At 43.0% G+C, this 15,619-nt stretch overlaps 2 protein-coding genes across 2 annotated transcripts in view; both read right to left on the reverse strand.

Annotated features, from left to right (window-relative positions):
• Positions 1-693: 693 nt before the first annotated feature.
• On the reverse strand, positions 694-9,524 carry LOC309671224 (putative BMP-2-inducible kinase-like protein; the record flags this gene model as incomplete). The annotated part of the gene is made up of 2 exons (XM_082482429.1): positions 694-2,599; positions 9,440-9,524. The coding sequence occupies 2 exons, from the start codon at positions 9,522-9,524 to the stop codon at positions 1,158-1,160; spliced, it is 1,527 nt and encodes a 508-aa protein (XP_082338555.1). The 3' UTR covers positions 694-1,157.
• Positions 9,525-12,832: 3,308 nt separating this feature from the next.
• The window catches only part of LOC309671114 (BMP-2-inducible protein kinase-like), a 47,809-nt gene continuing 45,022 nt past the window's right edge, over positions 12,833-15,619 (reverse strand). Inside the window, exon 15 of the mRNA XM_082482287.1 lies at positions 12,833-13,094. Coding sequence (XP_082338413.1) covers positions 12,964-13,094 — 131 coding nt within the window. The 3' untranslated portion in view covers positions 12,833-12,963. The remainder of the gene's footprint in view (positions 13,095-15,619) is intronic.

The following is a 15,619-nucleotide window of genomic DNA, read 5'->3' on the forward strand; positions in this document are numbered from 1 at the left end:
TTTCTTATAAAATATGCTTAAGGATGATAACAGAATCATCAGAACTTAAAAGGATATTAGGTTACAGTCACTGCGCAAAATTATTATTGTTTTAAAAAAGAACAGGTTTGAAAGAAAAAACGTTTTCTTTGCAATAAAAATGCAAGAGGAAAAAAAAAAGGTATTTTCAGACACAGATCCCAACTTGTAATCGAATAAACCTGATGGTTGCATCTCACAGTAAACTGTACAAGCCATCTGAAAGACTCCATATGTGCCAAATGATTTCCTCCTGTAAACCAGGCTCTCTCCCCAGCGTACTGAGTAGTCTTCAAAGTGCTGCAAACACTGGCTGCATCCCTGCTGGTTTACTCCCCTACATTCATTCAAGCTTTTCCTCTCACAAACCACTATATTCTCTCTATCTTTAGTTTTAACTCTAAACTTCCAGTTTGCTATTTTACATTAATGGCACTTATTGGAAAAAAAAAAAAAAACAGGAACATTTAGGCACACAAAAAAAATAATCTGCCTTTCACCTCTGCAGCTGCATAGATGTCTACCAGGTCCCAAGCCACGGCCGTGCTCTGGAATTCCGGGCCACAGCCCCTTGACGACTTGGCTTCTTTATTTTTATGATTAATAAAGCTAGTTTTCCAAGACTCTACTATTTCCGATAGATCAATCTGGATATTAGTACATTTTGGTTCGTGGGTCTACTGTGACTGAGACGTGAAGAACCACCACGGTTCCATTAGCCTACCTCTATGTACGGAAAATTTTTTCATGGGCTCTCTGCTTGTCCCCTCCCTCCATCTCAGCACATCACAGAGGACTGAAAAGGCAACGCAAAAGTGCAGAATGACAGTATGTTCCGGGGCCCCAAGTCAGTGAGAGACAACGATTCATATCCAATTTCTCTTTTCATTCTGGGAGCCATATGGCCTAACAAAATGACGCTCCTGGTTTGTTTTTTCTATTTTTCTCAAAAAAAAAAAAAACAAACACCAATAGAAATTTGCCATCATTCTAAATTTCATCATGCAAGTCAGCCGTGCCTTCTTCAACAAACCGTACAACCCATGCCCCTGGCAATTCAACCACATAAGTTACTCCACTAACCAAAATCTCTATTAAGTAACTCAGAGAGGCGGAGGGGGGGAACCCATTGGAAGCATTTACTGCTTGGAAGGAAACGGAGCAGCTCCAAAGGGATCGAACTCTAGCGCCTGTTGCTGCTGGCTCTGCGCGCTCTGCACAACCAGTTCGGTGAAGGGTACTGCACCAAAGTCATCAGTTTTCAGCCCGTCACTGCTGTGAATGGCTCCATGCAAGGAGCTCTGCCTAGGTCTACCAGCCATTACTACTGTGCCGTGATCCCCGCAGTTGTCACCAAACCCTTGATGCTGGGGATGACGCATCAAGTCTGGTGGGTGGAAGGGTTTCGCTCCAAAAGGATCCAGCAGACTCTCGTCTGTCTGCAGAGGGTTGGTTCGATCTTTGCTGTCAGTCAACGCAACGCTGATGTTCTCTTTAGAGTCCGAGATAGTCAGGAACTCGTTGCTGCTCTGCGAGTCCCTGCGGCCCGCTTTCTTGTGCCTGCGGGCTCTCTCCGGGGTGCGGTAACTTGGTTTCAACGCTTTCTTCGTAGTGGTCGGGGTGCCGTGGTGGCGCTTTCCATTGTTCTTTGAGACCTCCTGCTTCATGCGCCTTTGGCGGGAAGAAAGTTTCTGCAGGTTACGCTGCTGCTTCACCTTCTGCTGCTGCTGCTGACTCCCTGTGATCTCTTCAAAAGGAACCAGCCCAAACAGGTCCTCTTTACTGCCACCAGTCTTGGGGAGAAGGGAAGGTTGAAATGGGGTGCAGCCAAAAATATCGACGCTCCGTGGAGAGGTGGGGGAGAGCAGAGGCTCAGTTCCCACCACCTGGCCATCTTGCTGAGACGCCTTTTTGCTAAAGGGGGCTTTTGTGAACACATCGAAGTCATCCTGCTCTTGGTTCAGGCTGGGAAAAGCCATCTGAGAAGAGACATCTTTGTCTGTCCTCTCTTTTGCCTGAGGCTGCAGAGTAAAAAAGGGCACTGCCCCAAACACATCAAATTCTTGGCCAGGGTTCACCTTCACGACAGTACTTGAAACCTCAGATGAGGACATATGCAGTGAACTGGTTTCTTTCGTTTCACCACTGTCCACACCATCTCTGAACCTACTGCCCAGGAGTCCGTCCACCGATTTTTGCTTGGTACGATCAGAATCAGAGTCAGAACTTTGCTTCTCTTCCTCCTCTTCCTCCACCTCTTCCTCAGAGTCCATGAGGAGAGGCCGGTGGCCTAAATTCTCTGGTTCTGTATCGTTGTCATCATTAAAGTCTCCATTCTCTCCTTGCAAGACTTCTTCATCCTCCTGTTCTTCTTCTTCTTCCTCACTGCTCTTGGGAGAAGGAGGATCAGATTCAAAATCACTCTCTGACTCATCGCCACCTTTAGTCACTTGTCCCTCTGCAGTTTTCCTCCCTGGCCGGGAATCTCTAAAAGCATGGCTCAGTTTTCCAGCCTTGGTTGGGGTCCCTAAGTTATCTCCCGGATTGCTGGCTGAGTTATCCACTTGTTTTCCAGGAGAACCTGCAGGTCCGAAGAAAAATGCAAAACAAAACATGAAATACACTCTTAAAGTCAACACTTTGCTACACACGCGCCATAGCCAGACATACCAAGACCTGATGCAAACTTATATTCTGTATTTACTGAGGAAAACGAGGTGCAATCAGATCTAGTATTTCAAACACCGCTCATAAAAGTGACCAATGGTCAGACCTTCTGGTTTTACTCCCTCAAGGATAAGATGTCTAGAACTACATGGGCACGGAGGGGGGACCAACGGACACAGGTGATCTCCAGACCCAGCCTGGTAAACGCTCATTGGGCAGCCACTCTTCTCCAGGGAAACAGAACCCAGCGTGCTTGGAAGATTTTAAGTTGGTTTTTTGGTTGTTTGGGTTTTTTTGTTTGTTTGTCTTAAAAAAAAAAAAAAAAAAAAAAAAAAAAAAAAAAAAAGCAGACAACCTATTTCTTGAAGTGCTTCTGCTCTGACAAACTTATTGCTCTAGTCATGGAAACAGCACAGGCAAAAAAAAAAAAAAAAAAAAAAAAAGTATTTCGCAATTTCAGTTAATTCACTTCATACCTTGGGTACTTTACAGCAACAGCAGAGGTCCAAGGGCTCTGCTGGCCCACCAACCCGTCTGCTGCGCAGTTCCCTTACACTGGAGAGCAAATGCACCTTGTTGACAAACACGTGCCTTAAAGCTGCCTTTTGGAGCAGTTGTCCAAGACTGTACAGAGGTTCTTACCACACAGACAGATACACATGGCAATACCAACAAATTCAATGTAGTTTCAAAAGGGGAACGAGGGCATGACACCCTGTTAGTCCCCAGCCTTTCCTCTCCCAAGCTTTCACAGCACATGACAATCCTACTCAACGTCTCCAAGACAATTAGGTTCCTCTAAGGCCTATTAAAATCAGGGACTGGGCAAGAGAGAAATTTGTTCAAGTCCAAGCTGCAGAGAAGATGACATGAGGTCACCATCTCTCTGTCCTGCCCTCGAGGGCACCAGCTCCTTACACCACCTGAAGCAGTGGGGCCTGGGGCCTGCCAATAGCCCCACCACGAATCCAGGCTTTGGGGGTTTTGCCTCACTAGTGTGTTTTCAGTCACACCAAGGGAAAGGCACAAGGCAACAGTCCCTACGGGGAGATGACAAGGTCATCAGCTAACATAGCTACATGGAAGGATGTTTTCCAACACATCTTGGTTTGAAATAGTCCCTCCCTCCCACCCCCAGTCGTACCGAAACAGTAATTTGGACACATAAATCCCACTGAGAATTAAGGTTGACGGTCGCTGCCTTTTGTGCATTTGAGGTCTACCCTCGATTACAGCAGAAGCATCCTCTCTCCATCAGGGCCTTCCCCACCAATCAAGCCACCAAAGCACACACTGTGACAGAGCACACACTGGAACAGCAACACTTAAGACCTTATTTAATTTTTTTTTTTAAAGCAATACTTGCCTGGGCATGTCAAGATTAGAGAATGTCTTTTTCTGCAGTGGCACCGAAGCTCCACATTCAGCCCCTTCTAACTTCTACTGTAGCTATTCAGGCAGAAAAAAGCTATTGCTTTAACTTAAATTTGAGGGAAGTGTTGTCTTGTTTGGTTCTAAATAAGATCCGACAGCAGGATCCTTCCTACGGGAAGGAAATTGATCTATTCATTTTACTCCGACACCTTCATCCCTGCTTTTTACTACCTGACAACTAGAGCTAAGCGACCAATTCACTGATGGCTCCTTCATGAGGCAGAAATACCAGGAGCAGTAAAAACTTTGCAGCAGTAAACAAAAGAGATGGCCAAAGCCGACAGCCCAGATCAGCCTGCACAGTGCCCTCGGTGTGGCACTCTCCCGACTTACACAAACCATGTTTCTCCCTATGTCAGGGCCCTGCTGCTGTGCAGAGATGTTTTCAGGAGCGTAACCGACTGTGGTATTTCCATTTGAAGGTAATGAGTAGCAGGAAAAGCAAAACACATAGTCTCAGCTGGAGAAAGCGCATTTGCTCCGGAGATGTCCTTTTCCTTAGGACACAGACCACACGGCAGCCATGCTGCTTTAAGAATATATAGTTGAACATGTAACGCTACTAACAGCGATGAGAATTCACCTCTTGGCAAGACTCAGAACAACTACCAAAAAATGGGGTGCAAAACCTCGACGTGAGGCTGTATTAGTCACTCCAGGCAGAGCGTTATGTGGGTACCGACCTCCAGAAGGGGACCAGAACAATGGCCAACCCAACTGTGTTTCTGCTTGCATGAGGATGAGCCACTTTACGCGGACCGAATTGTGCCAGTGAGTTCACGGTTTCCTGCCAGGAACGGTGTCTCCAACGCCTGACCCGCGCCCGGGGACAGCCGCTGGTCCTCAGTCAAGCCATTGTTAACAACTCCATGTCACAGAGTGCTGACCCTCCCACCTAACCAAAACTAACACCTTCCATTCACGGCTTTGTTAAACAATTGCTGAAATTTTATCAACTCCACATGTTCACAGGCTTGAAAAAGCTGGGGATGAAGGTGTGCACCAGTTATTTCTCTGAAAAATAATCTTCAGCCAGAAACGAGCCCATGACTCTCTTGGTATTGTAGTATACAATATGATTTATCAAGTGATTTCTTCTTTCACAAGAAAATTAGCATACAATCTCCAAGCAAAATCCTTTTTTTTTTTTTTTTCTTTCTACACCCTAGTTTAGACCAGAATATTAAGTTTTACAAGAAAAGTTTCTTCCTTTTAAAAAGGCATTAATAGCTGATTTCTTCTCACAGTAGCCATTTTGCTCTTCTGCAGTCACACTTAAAATAACACTCAAAATTGCGCAGCAATATACTTTGTGTATGGATTTAAAAACAAGATGACCAGAATGACTGAAAACATCAGGTGATTAGGGCTTTGAGCTGGTTCTGCTTTGCTTCTGGTGTCAGATTGCTTCTTATCTACTGTAATTGTAAATACTACATATTTGCTTTACCCACTAAATTAGAATGTGGATTATTTGGCTGCTTACTTTAGATTTCCCAAAGGTACAGCCTTCACATTGCACTATATAACCCCCCCGTCTTCTAAATCCTGCTGTTTCCAATGTTTACTCAAACACTAACGTTAACATAAAAGCAATTAGATTTAAAAGAAGAAAAAGGAAATATTTCTAGGTTAGATGTTAATACCACTCACACAACGAAGCCCCAGACCTTTTCTTTATGTCAGCATCTACATGAGTTTACACTCCCAAAGAACCATTATACCTCTGTACATAATTTCCATGTGCAGAAAACAATCTATCAAGTAATTTTCTTTAAAGATAAGAACTGAACCACAGTGTATCTAATATCACTGACATCCCAAAAGCTCTAAATATTATTTTTTAATTGCTGCCACAGTCACATACATATTCACTGCAACACAAACTGCCAAGGACACTGACAAGACACAAACCCCAACCTCTACCTGCAGCTGTAGACTTACAGAAGCACTTAATTTAAGCCACGCCATGTTTATCACGCAGTATCAGACCTCTCTGGACAGAACACACACCAAACAGGACCTGACAACACACGGCAAAACACTCAGAGCAGTTTCCCAACCCACACTCAATGTATTAGTACTGGCACACAACCCTTCCAACACCTCTTAACACACCCACCTCTAACTGTTATTCTTGCTGACAATATGCCACAAATTATTGTGGGAATCAGTCACCCAGACCACCTCATTTTTAAGGGATCTATATTAGCATCCTGAATTTCCTCTCTCTAGTCTAACAGTCTACATCTCCAGACACACAGGGATGAAGTCAGGAACAACGCGGTGAGCAATCCCCGTTGCTGGAGAGGGGTGTCTGACGGCAAATGCAGACTACCCTGCTCGCTCTGTGTGCTGCCACGCGTTTTGGTCACATAGTTGGAGCTCTGGACCACTCTTACAGGCGATGCCGAGAACATTACTCATTGGCAAAGACACAGGCACGGAAGGTGCTTGAATAGCTAGCAAGATTATTACACACATAAAGTAATTAGCCATTTTTCCTGTATTTTCCACACAGCAGCCTGTCTTGGCACTAGTCAGCGTTGTGGCCTCCTGTTCCGCAAAGGGCAGGGAGGCTCAGCCTCGCACGCCAAATACAGCACACAACACCCTTTGTGAAGGCAAGAATGAGGAAGCACCTAGGAAAGGGAAGCTTAAGCCTGTGTATTTGTAAAGGTCTGTCCTTGCGCATGAGAAAACCTTTTCTGACATATCTCCATTCTGAAGCCACCCAAAGATATCACAAGCATATTTATTTTTCCAGCCGTAACATCATCACAGGGCCACGCAATTAACTGCCTGGAAGCTGATGAGCTTATAACCCCTCATTTCACTACAAATGATTGCTGCACAGGGTTTCTGGATTTCTAGCTCTTTAGCCCTGAATATTACTTCTTTATCACAGCAGGAAATTTATGTTACTGTATTGTGTGCAGACTCAGAGTTATCGATAAGACAATGAATTCTGCGGTGCCTCAAAACTCCCAAGCTGCAGTAAGAGCGTAATTTTATTAAAATTTCAGAACCAGCATCTAAGACCCTACGCGTACAACCTCAACAGGAAAGCAAGGGGCACAGGGCTGGTGATGCTGGGAGCAGCCACTGCTCCTGCTGCAGACTTTTGAAGAAAACACTTTTATTTCGTAAGTATTTCAAGAGTGATGCTCTCACTGCCTCCCTATTTGTATCCTTCCGGAAAGATCAAGTATCTTGCTTTAGGCTCCTATTAGCATTGACATGTTATAAACAAAAAGAGGCACCTCCTCTGAGCAGACTTTAGTCTAAGATAATAGTCTTGAACAATTTGTAGTGTTACATAGCCAAACCTCATGGAAGAAACAATCTCTGCATGCACCTTCTCACCTGCAACATCTTTGGTTTAGTCTCAACAACAGGGAGAAAATTGCAGCAGACTTGCGTCAAAACTGAAGAAACAAACATATTCTCAATAGAGCTACCAGTTTTAAACCCATAGCAGGAATATTTTGTTCTGGTTTTCCTACACTACAGTTCCCCCTCTTTCACAGCTAAGAAAGTCAGCCAAGTAAATAAATACGAAGAGCACTATGAACAGAAACAATGCCCCAAAACGGCAAACTTCTCAGGTAATGACAATTTAATGCTCTGGCCAAACAGATTTCAAAAATGAGGTGTTCTGTCACATTGATTTCATGCAATCTTCTCAACTTAAACTGCTGCAGAAGCTGTTCATATATATATTTATACCACAAAGCTGACAAATGTTGAGTAACATCTGTTTGTAATGTACTGTTCAGATTACTACACTTCTAATCAGGTTTGCATCTTGTAGGAGACAATTGTTCTTCGTTCAAATGTAAGTCAGGTGGAACATCTTTAATCGTATAAGAAGATCCCAATCTTCAAGGAAATTTTCTGTTCTGATGTTCTTTTTCGAGACATCCGATTATAAGAGGATGAATTCCCCCTAACAACCACAGTAATTACATGCCTTCTGCTGGTTCATCATTTTAGGGTATTGCGGGGGTGGCAGAAGAGTGGGGCATAAGGGCTTTAAGCTTTCTTCGAATTGGTAGCATACTGCCACCATCATTTCAGAACAATTTGCCACATGTCAGGCCCACGGATTACCCGCATGCTGCAACTAAATCTGCACTATGTCTTTGACAACAGCCAGAGCAGCAGCTGCTGAATATTGTAATGGATTTCCACTGCTTACCACCTTTATTTTCAAGAACACAAATGGGAGAACACAACACTTGTGCCTGGTTTCTCCTCCTTAGATGTTCTTTAATTAGTCTACAGGTTGAAGCGTGTTATTAGAAAAAAAAAAAAAGTGCAAAGTGACAGCGATTGCTCTAAGATTTGAAGAAAAAAAAAAAAAAACAAACAAACCAAACCATCAGTAAATAAGAAAATCCCTGAATAATTTTGGAGATAAAAAGCACACCACCAGCACAGCCCACACATTTATTCCTGTGATGTGTGAATGAGTTCAAGTTACTTTGGAAGCATTATGTAGAAAAGCTCGTCTAGAGATTGTTTTCATACAGGGAAAGATGCTGAACCTGCAAAGACACTGAACCTGCATTCGGCAAGTAGTGTGAAGAATACCTGAAACCATAGCCCAGGAGAGGTTATGAAGGAACATAAGCAGTATGTTCAGTGAGTACAGATATTGATATGAACTTAGTTAATTGTCAGGCTACCTAAACCTGGAACACTGCACAACAGCCATATTATGTTGTGGGTCTGGGCATCTTTTAATGAAGAATTCAAGAACATCAAATGCCAAAGAAACACGAACTGATGGCACAAGCTGCTTTGGCGTCATAGGCGAAGTTGGCTCCAATATTTTTGTGACTTGTGTTCTCATGCATGTTATTTCTTGCTAGATTGTAGTCAGTTGTGTTTCGTTTAAAGTTCCAGACTGCACAGTAGTCCAAGGGCTGCAAGGACGCAATGTACAAACTTGCAGTGGTTTGAAACCTTGTTAGACACAGTAACAAACGCATAGTTCTCACCCACTTTTCTTCATGCCAGAAGAACGCTCCTTTCTGCTGAAACAGGATGAATGCTAATATTGAGCTACCGCAGCACAGTCCTTCAAGGGACATATTGTGTCCAAGTCTCCAGCTGATGCCCATTGCACTGCTCTGTGGCACGCAGCTGGTTGGCTTCTGCCACATCGACCCAGCTGGGACTGGTGAGTTACATACATACAAGCAGCACTGTGTCTACTGTACAGAAGATCAACTTCACAAACATTCAGTAGAACAATTAAACAGATGACCTGAACTGGAGCCTTATCCCACAAAGAAGTCAGAAGACAGCTCACTAAGATTCTCCACCGGAGCAAAATGTCTAGCAGACAGCTTCACGTCAGCACTTGCGAAGAAATTCCAGTCACGGTTTCCCAACATCTTTGCTTCTCACACAGCCCATCTGTATGATTTTGAGAGTCACCTCAAATCTTGTATTGCTTCTCTGAGTTCGAGTATTAAGCTGAGAGAAGCAAAAGGCAACCTAGCCCAGTTTAATCCCAGAAAGAATTAGTGTAAACAAACATAAGATGGCAAAACACCACCGAGTACAACTCAACAGCAAACTGTATTGTATTCATGACAATTCCATCTTATAATACCAAGGTAGCACAAAACACACATCTCTAAGTTTCCAAAACACTTAACTTGAAATTAACAAAGGCTGTTAGAACGCAAGCTGGTTAACACACATCTGAATGAAAAGCTTCATTTCCAAAGTGCTGACCAGGGGAGCCATTTTTTCCACTGTCACCATCCAGTGCTTCAGGCATTCAAGAAGCGGAACCTGTTTTCCAGATGTTAGGTGCCTGTCCTACATGCCCTGTTACTGGCTATCCAACTGTGCTTTCTTCTTTTCCGTAAGAAGTCTGCAATGTTCGTTTTATTTCCATCAGATTAGCATTGGAACTGTTCCTCAAGCCAGTTTTCTCTTCTAGGCGCCTCAAGATCTAAGCCATTACTGTTTTCCACAAACATTTTGGCATAAAGACTGTGTATAGCAACTTCACATGTAGTACTTGTGAAAACACAATTAAGAGGATAAACATCAGGCATGACTAACCCCAAGTGCTGCTACGCTGTATTCCTATCAACTATCATAAGAGGAACCCCATAATATGTTAGTTCATCTCACACAGCTCTTAGCCCTCAGCATAGCATGACAAGTGACATCGATGTTGCTGGCTCTCCATTCCCACCTGAGAAGAATAAGCACAGAAGCTTTGACAGATAAGAAGCCTTAGTCCATCCAGCTCCAGGTTCTCCTTCCCAGCGATTCCTGCTGCTGCGGCAGCAGCTTGACATGCACTCAGCTCCACAGGGAAAACCTCAAGGGCTCACAACTCTCAGCAACCCACAGTACTTTCAGGTGAAGTTAAAAGGTTTCAGATGTCCACCGCTGGATCGCCCTTGCATCACCTTCCCAGACACGTGTAAAAGTACCTGATAGCACTCATTTTGCTGCACTCCCAGCTCCTGATGTTAAGGGTCAAAAGGTGATAGGTGGATCTTCTGCTTCTTGCTGCTTTCTCATATCAGGCGACAGAAGTTAGTTTAGTCAAGTGCTGCTTTCAGCAGAGAACACTTAAGCCTCCAAAACAAAAGAAATACTCTGGGTGACTACTCAGCAACAGTCCATATACAACATTTATGAACCTGAGACCAATGTCAGACAGCAAAATAACAGCAGAAAAAGATCACAGTCCCAACTCAAAGTTGTTAATACAGTAGAACACATCTTCAATAGGAACTGTCACTTGAAGTAATTTTTTTATTTTAAATAGCCTGTATTGTCAACGTTTAATCTCATCATAACTCAACAAGTCAAAACCAGAAAGAACGTATTATGCAGAAATCTTAAGTACAAGTGGAAATCAAAATACTAAGGACTTTCGTCAAGTTTGTCCTAGAAAGTCCTGAACTAAAAATAAAATATATCTATGTCAACACCATTCTCCTTTCCTTAGTTGTCTTACAACACCTCATTTCAAGACATTTCGAAGAACAATTCCGTGGAGAAAACAAACCAGCTTTTACAAGATATATCTTCAGATTTAAAGTTTTATCTTATGACATTTTTTTAAGTGTAGTTCACTGTTAACATAGAATTAAAAACACCTTCCTTGAAGTCAAGCCAGTACGCACACTTGTTTAAATTCCCATTAGGGGTCAGTAGAAAACAGCCTATTGAAAAACGCATATTGGTTTTTCCAATGAAACACACAACAATTCACAACCAACTCCACATTTCTCAAGCAGTCAGGCTTTTCAGCCATGACTGAGTTTGGGTTTCAGCCCCCCTTAAGAGAAGGCATCTCCCCTTATATTTTAGTATGTCAAGCATTCAAGCTTGGATTGCAAGTAACAAACATAAAACATACGACGTAATACAACCAGGCTGTTCATTACAATCTAAGCTATATTACAACTTTCTGAAAACCAGCAATGAGCAAATACATTTTTAAGTAGTAAGGTGAGGAAATAAGAAAAAAATCCCTAGACACATGGATATGAATACTCAAAGCAGGAGACCAAGCACCTGATAATCTCCATCTCAGATCAAGTGTAACTATTACTGTTCATTTTGCACGTGAATTTAGGCTAAATCCTTCCAAATGGCCACCCGTAGACTGCACCTACAGAGCAAACATTTCTTCACACTGCTTTCGCGTTCTATTGAACTACTGAATCTTAATGGGATGACAGAAGGCAAACTTGTCCTTTCTGAACGAGCAGAACAAAACCAGAAACTAGGAACACAGTAACAGACCAAGCAGAATTAATTCAAGTCTTCATAACAACTGGAGCAGACAGGGATGCAGAGGTATTGTTACAAATTGCCTTGCAGAATACACCAGCGTTATCCTGTGCGCTCTTCGCCATGTACAGCGCAGGAGCGGTTGTCAGCACTCAGCAGCCGTAGTAGGCTATCTTCAGGAACGCAAGGTGAAACCGAAAGGAAACACCGATGCTAACTTAGAGTGACCCCAAGTGATTTATTTTAAGGCATGTTATCTGAGCTTTTGAGCCTCTGTAAGAATGGTTTTCAAAAGTCATATTAAGGCACCTTTATCACATAAGCACTCTCAACAAAGTTTGGCAGGCATCTAAGTGACTCGGCAAGTAATTGAAGCTATTTTTACTGTTTAACTGTCATGTAGGCTTTACTTTGCCACAGGTACCAAAAATATTAAAGTGCTGATGAAGCAAGTGTTAAAACTGAGGCAGGATGATGCAGTTTCACTTTCACAGTCAATGTTCACATACAATATTATTTTTACTTCCATCCAAAGTAAAAAAAGCCAAAGGTGAACTGAAACACAGTAATGAATATCTCCCCCTCCCCCCCCCCTTATAGATAACATCACATGTTGTTTGTTTTGACTCAGTTTGCACCAAAACTATGCATTAAAAGCAGCAGAAGCTTACAGTCATAACTTGGCAGGAGAACCCAACTGAAGAAACAGCATGAGCTGGAAGCAGACTACAGGGAAGTAGCAAAGTTTAGTCTCCGCAATAACTTTGTCTTTAGCAAAAGCACTTCTGGTTCTACCCAAGTGATTCCCACTGCACAGACCCAATGTGTTTGCACTGCAAAGACTATGTAGTCTGTACACTGTACAAGTACCAGGAATGAGGTGGAAAAATATTTTTTAATTGGAGGTAATCAACATACTAAAAATCTCTTCAACTCATCAACTGTCATAAGGCAGCTAACACCTGTATCATTCGTTGGTCACTTAACTGGATGTACATACTTCAACAAATACATACATATATATATGTACATATCTATACATATATATAGGAGGTAGTGATGCTACAGATGTAACTTGCCTGTGTGAGAAATGAAAGGAACAGAACCAAAGGGATCCTCAGGAGGATTGTTCTGTGGAGCAGAATGTGGCTCCACATTCTTATCTGAAGATGCTCTCCTGTCCACCAGCCTGTCTGTAAAAAACAAAATGGAACAGAACAAAAAATAAAACAAAATAAAAGTGGCAGGTCATATGCCTACGCAAAGCTATCTACTCTATGGGGGGAGGGAGGAATAGCCTCTCTATTAGGGGGGTGGGTGGATGTTTTAAAGATGTCCTACATCTTGAACTCATACTTCTTAATCACTCAGGAAAATTCACTTGCACAGACCTATTGTTAATCCTGTCCCACCAAAAGCAGCACATATTTGGCAATGGAATGCTTTAAATAAGATTCTTTCTTACACATTATGTGCAGCCTATGCACCCTGTAGTAGAAACTACTAGACCTCCGCGCTCTTGAGTTTTTGAAGTCAGAATCCCTATGCTTACCTAAAACACAAACCCATTCATTTTACCCAAGTTTCGGCCGGCCTTTGCCACAAAAACAGATAAGTTGACTGTCACAGCAAAACAGCTACAAGTACCTTTTATTCAACATTTAACATCTGTTAGTAATTAAAACCATCTGAGTATAATACAATCTAGAGAAATTTAGTCTTTTGTATGGTCTTCAACCCCTAGACTTTTTTTTTTTTAAAGTACACATACAAAATTTTTTTAACACAGTCAAAAAACTCAAAATACTAGGAACAGTAAATACAAGTTTTTCTGTCCAAGGTCTTACTGCTGCCAAATTAAGATGCAGCCCGTCAGGCCAAGCATTACATTGCAGCTCCAGCGGGTCCAGCAAGGCCCATCAGCCATTTAACAACAGCCCTGCGACACATTGTCCCCCCAACATCCTACACCCTCTGCGCAAAACACACAGCATTTTGCTTGCCCCTTCTTTCAGCACAAGCAGCTGCTCTTGCAAACTATCTGCAGCACAACCTTCTTGACAGTTCACCTCTGTAGAGATGCAGCTGAACTGTGCCCTAATTACCCATCAAGCTACCTGCATATTTTCTATGCAGTCCTTCAATGCAGCAACCAGGAGGCTGTCCTAAGGCAACCCCCAGGGACCAGGCAGCAAGCTCATCTCCTTCAGACAGATGCACATTAACCTTGTGTACAAAGCCCACGAGTTTTGAAATTACATGCCAGTTTTCACAGACAAGCCTTCTGTTTGTATTTGAGCATACCTAATGGGAATTCTTTTACTCTTACCTACCATTAGACTCACTGAAGAATTACAAGCGGGAGTTATTCCATTACAGGCAATCCCTGCTCAAACTACAATCCCAAATCGGGGCTCCCAGTGCAGATGTAGTTGCCCTCACCTCAACGCATACATATTGAAATAGGGAGAGACTGACACAGCCAAACAAGATGATCCTACGGTGACACAGCCATGCAGAAGAGAATATTAACAAAGATGCACAAAAGACCAACAGCTCTGTTTTATACCCTCGGCTTTGCGCCTTGAAGACAAACAACAGTCGAGCACCACATCCAACAGCAGTACTTATTCCTCACTCTCAACAGTCATACCCACATTGCTTTGTCTCCTCAGGGACAAGGGCTTCGGTTTAGGGGTTTGGTTTTTCAGGGGATTTTCTCTAGAGTTACTCTAGAGTATCCTTTGGAGTATCCCTGCAAATGCTGGCACACAAGACTATGCAAGTTCAAGCCCCCAGATGATGATCAGACGTCCCAACTTCAGCAGCAGGACTAGAGATAGCGGAAAACAAAATTGAAGTGCTAAAAGTACAGGAAAAAATTAGAGTGAGCAAATACAAGGTTTCAACTCCTCCATAGCACCTAGGCATATACGTACTGAGATACATTTCCCCAGAAACTGAAGTTTAAAACTTGCCAGTCCATCAATCCTAAGGCTATTGGACACGGACAAGCCATTGTTCCACACTTCTGAGGCACAAGTGTCATTTGTCCACCTCGTAACAAGATCCACTTCTCTTTATCAGAGAATACTTGACAGAACAGAGACAGTAATGGCTTCTCCAGCTTCACACAAGCAGAAGCAGATTCAGCAGGGCTATCAGTATTAGACTGCATTGTGCTTCAGATGCAAATGCCACAAAAAAAAAATTCATATTATTTTCCCCTCAGTGAATAAAGATACAAATGCAGCTCAGAGAGCTGCCAGAGACACGGTCATGAGCCATGTCACACAGTGGACTCTTCCATAGGAAAGTGCAGTTATTTAAAACCACAACCAAGAAATCCAGCTGTTCCCACTCCAATGTCAGGCCCCGGATTCCTCAGGAGACAGTGCTCTCAGGACTTTCTGAGGTGCAAGCAGCACCAGTGCACAAAGAAAGCCTGGGAAGAGCCACAGCTCTTTCCTGCAGAGATGGCCCAGGTAGTGCCTTCATTCTGTATATACTGCACAAGAGATGGGCACAGAGTTTTGTCGGCTTTGCACCCACAGGTGTCTCTGTTGAAGCACCACCATGATTCTGGGCCTAACAAGAAACTTTCTGCAATTCAGCGGGAAGACTATGATGGTGTTCTTTCCCCGGTGAGAAAGCAGACTGCTTTTCTTGTCTTCCATTTCTGCACAGATTATTTAGTGGTTACAGGAGCTCTCTATAA

Source organism: Vanellus vanellus (genome assembly GCF_965231255.1).
Source record: "Vanellus vanellus genome assembly, chromosome: 4".
Taxonomy (NCBI): Eukaryota; Metazoa; Chordata; class Aves; order Charadriiformes; family Charadriidae; genus Vanellus; species Vanellus vanellus.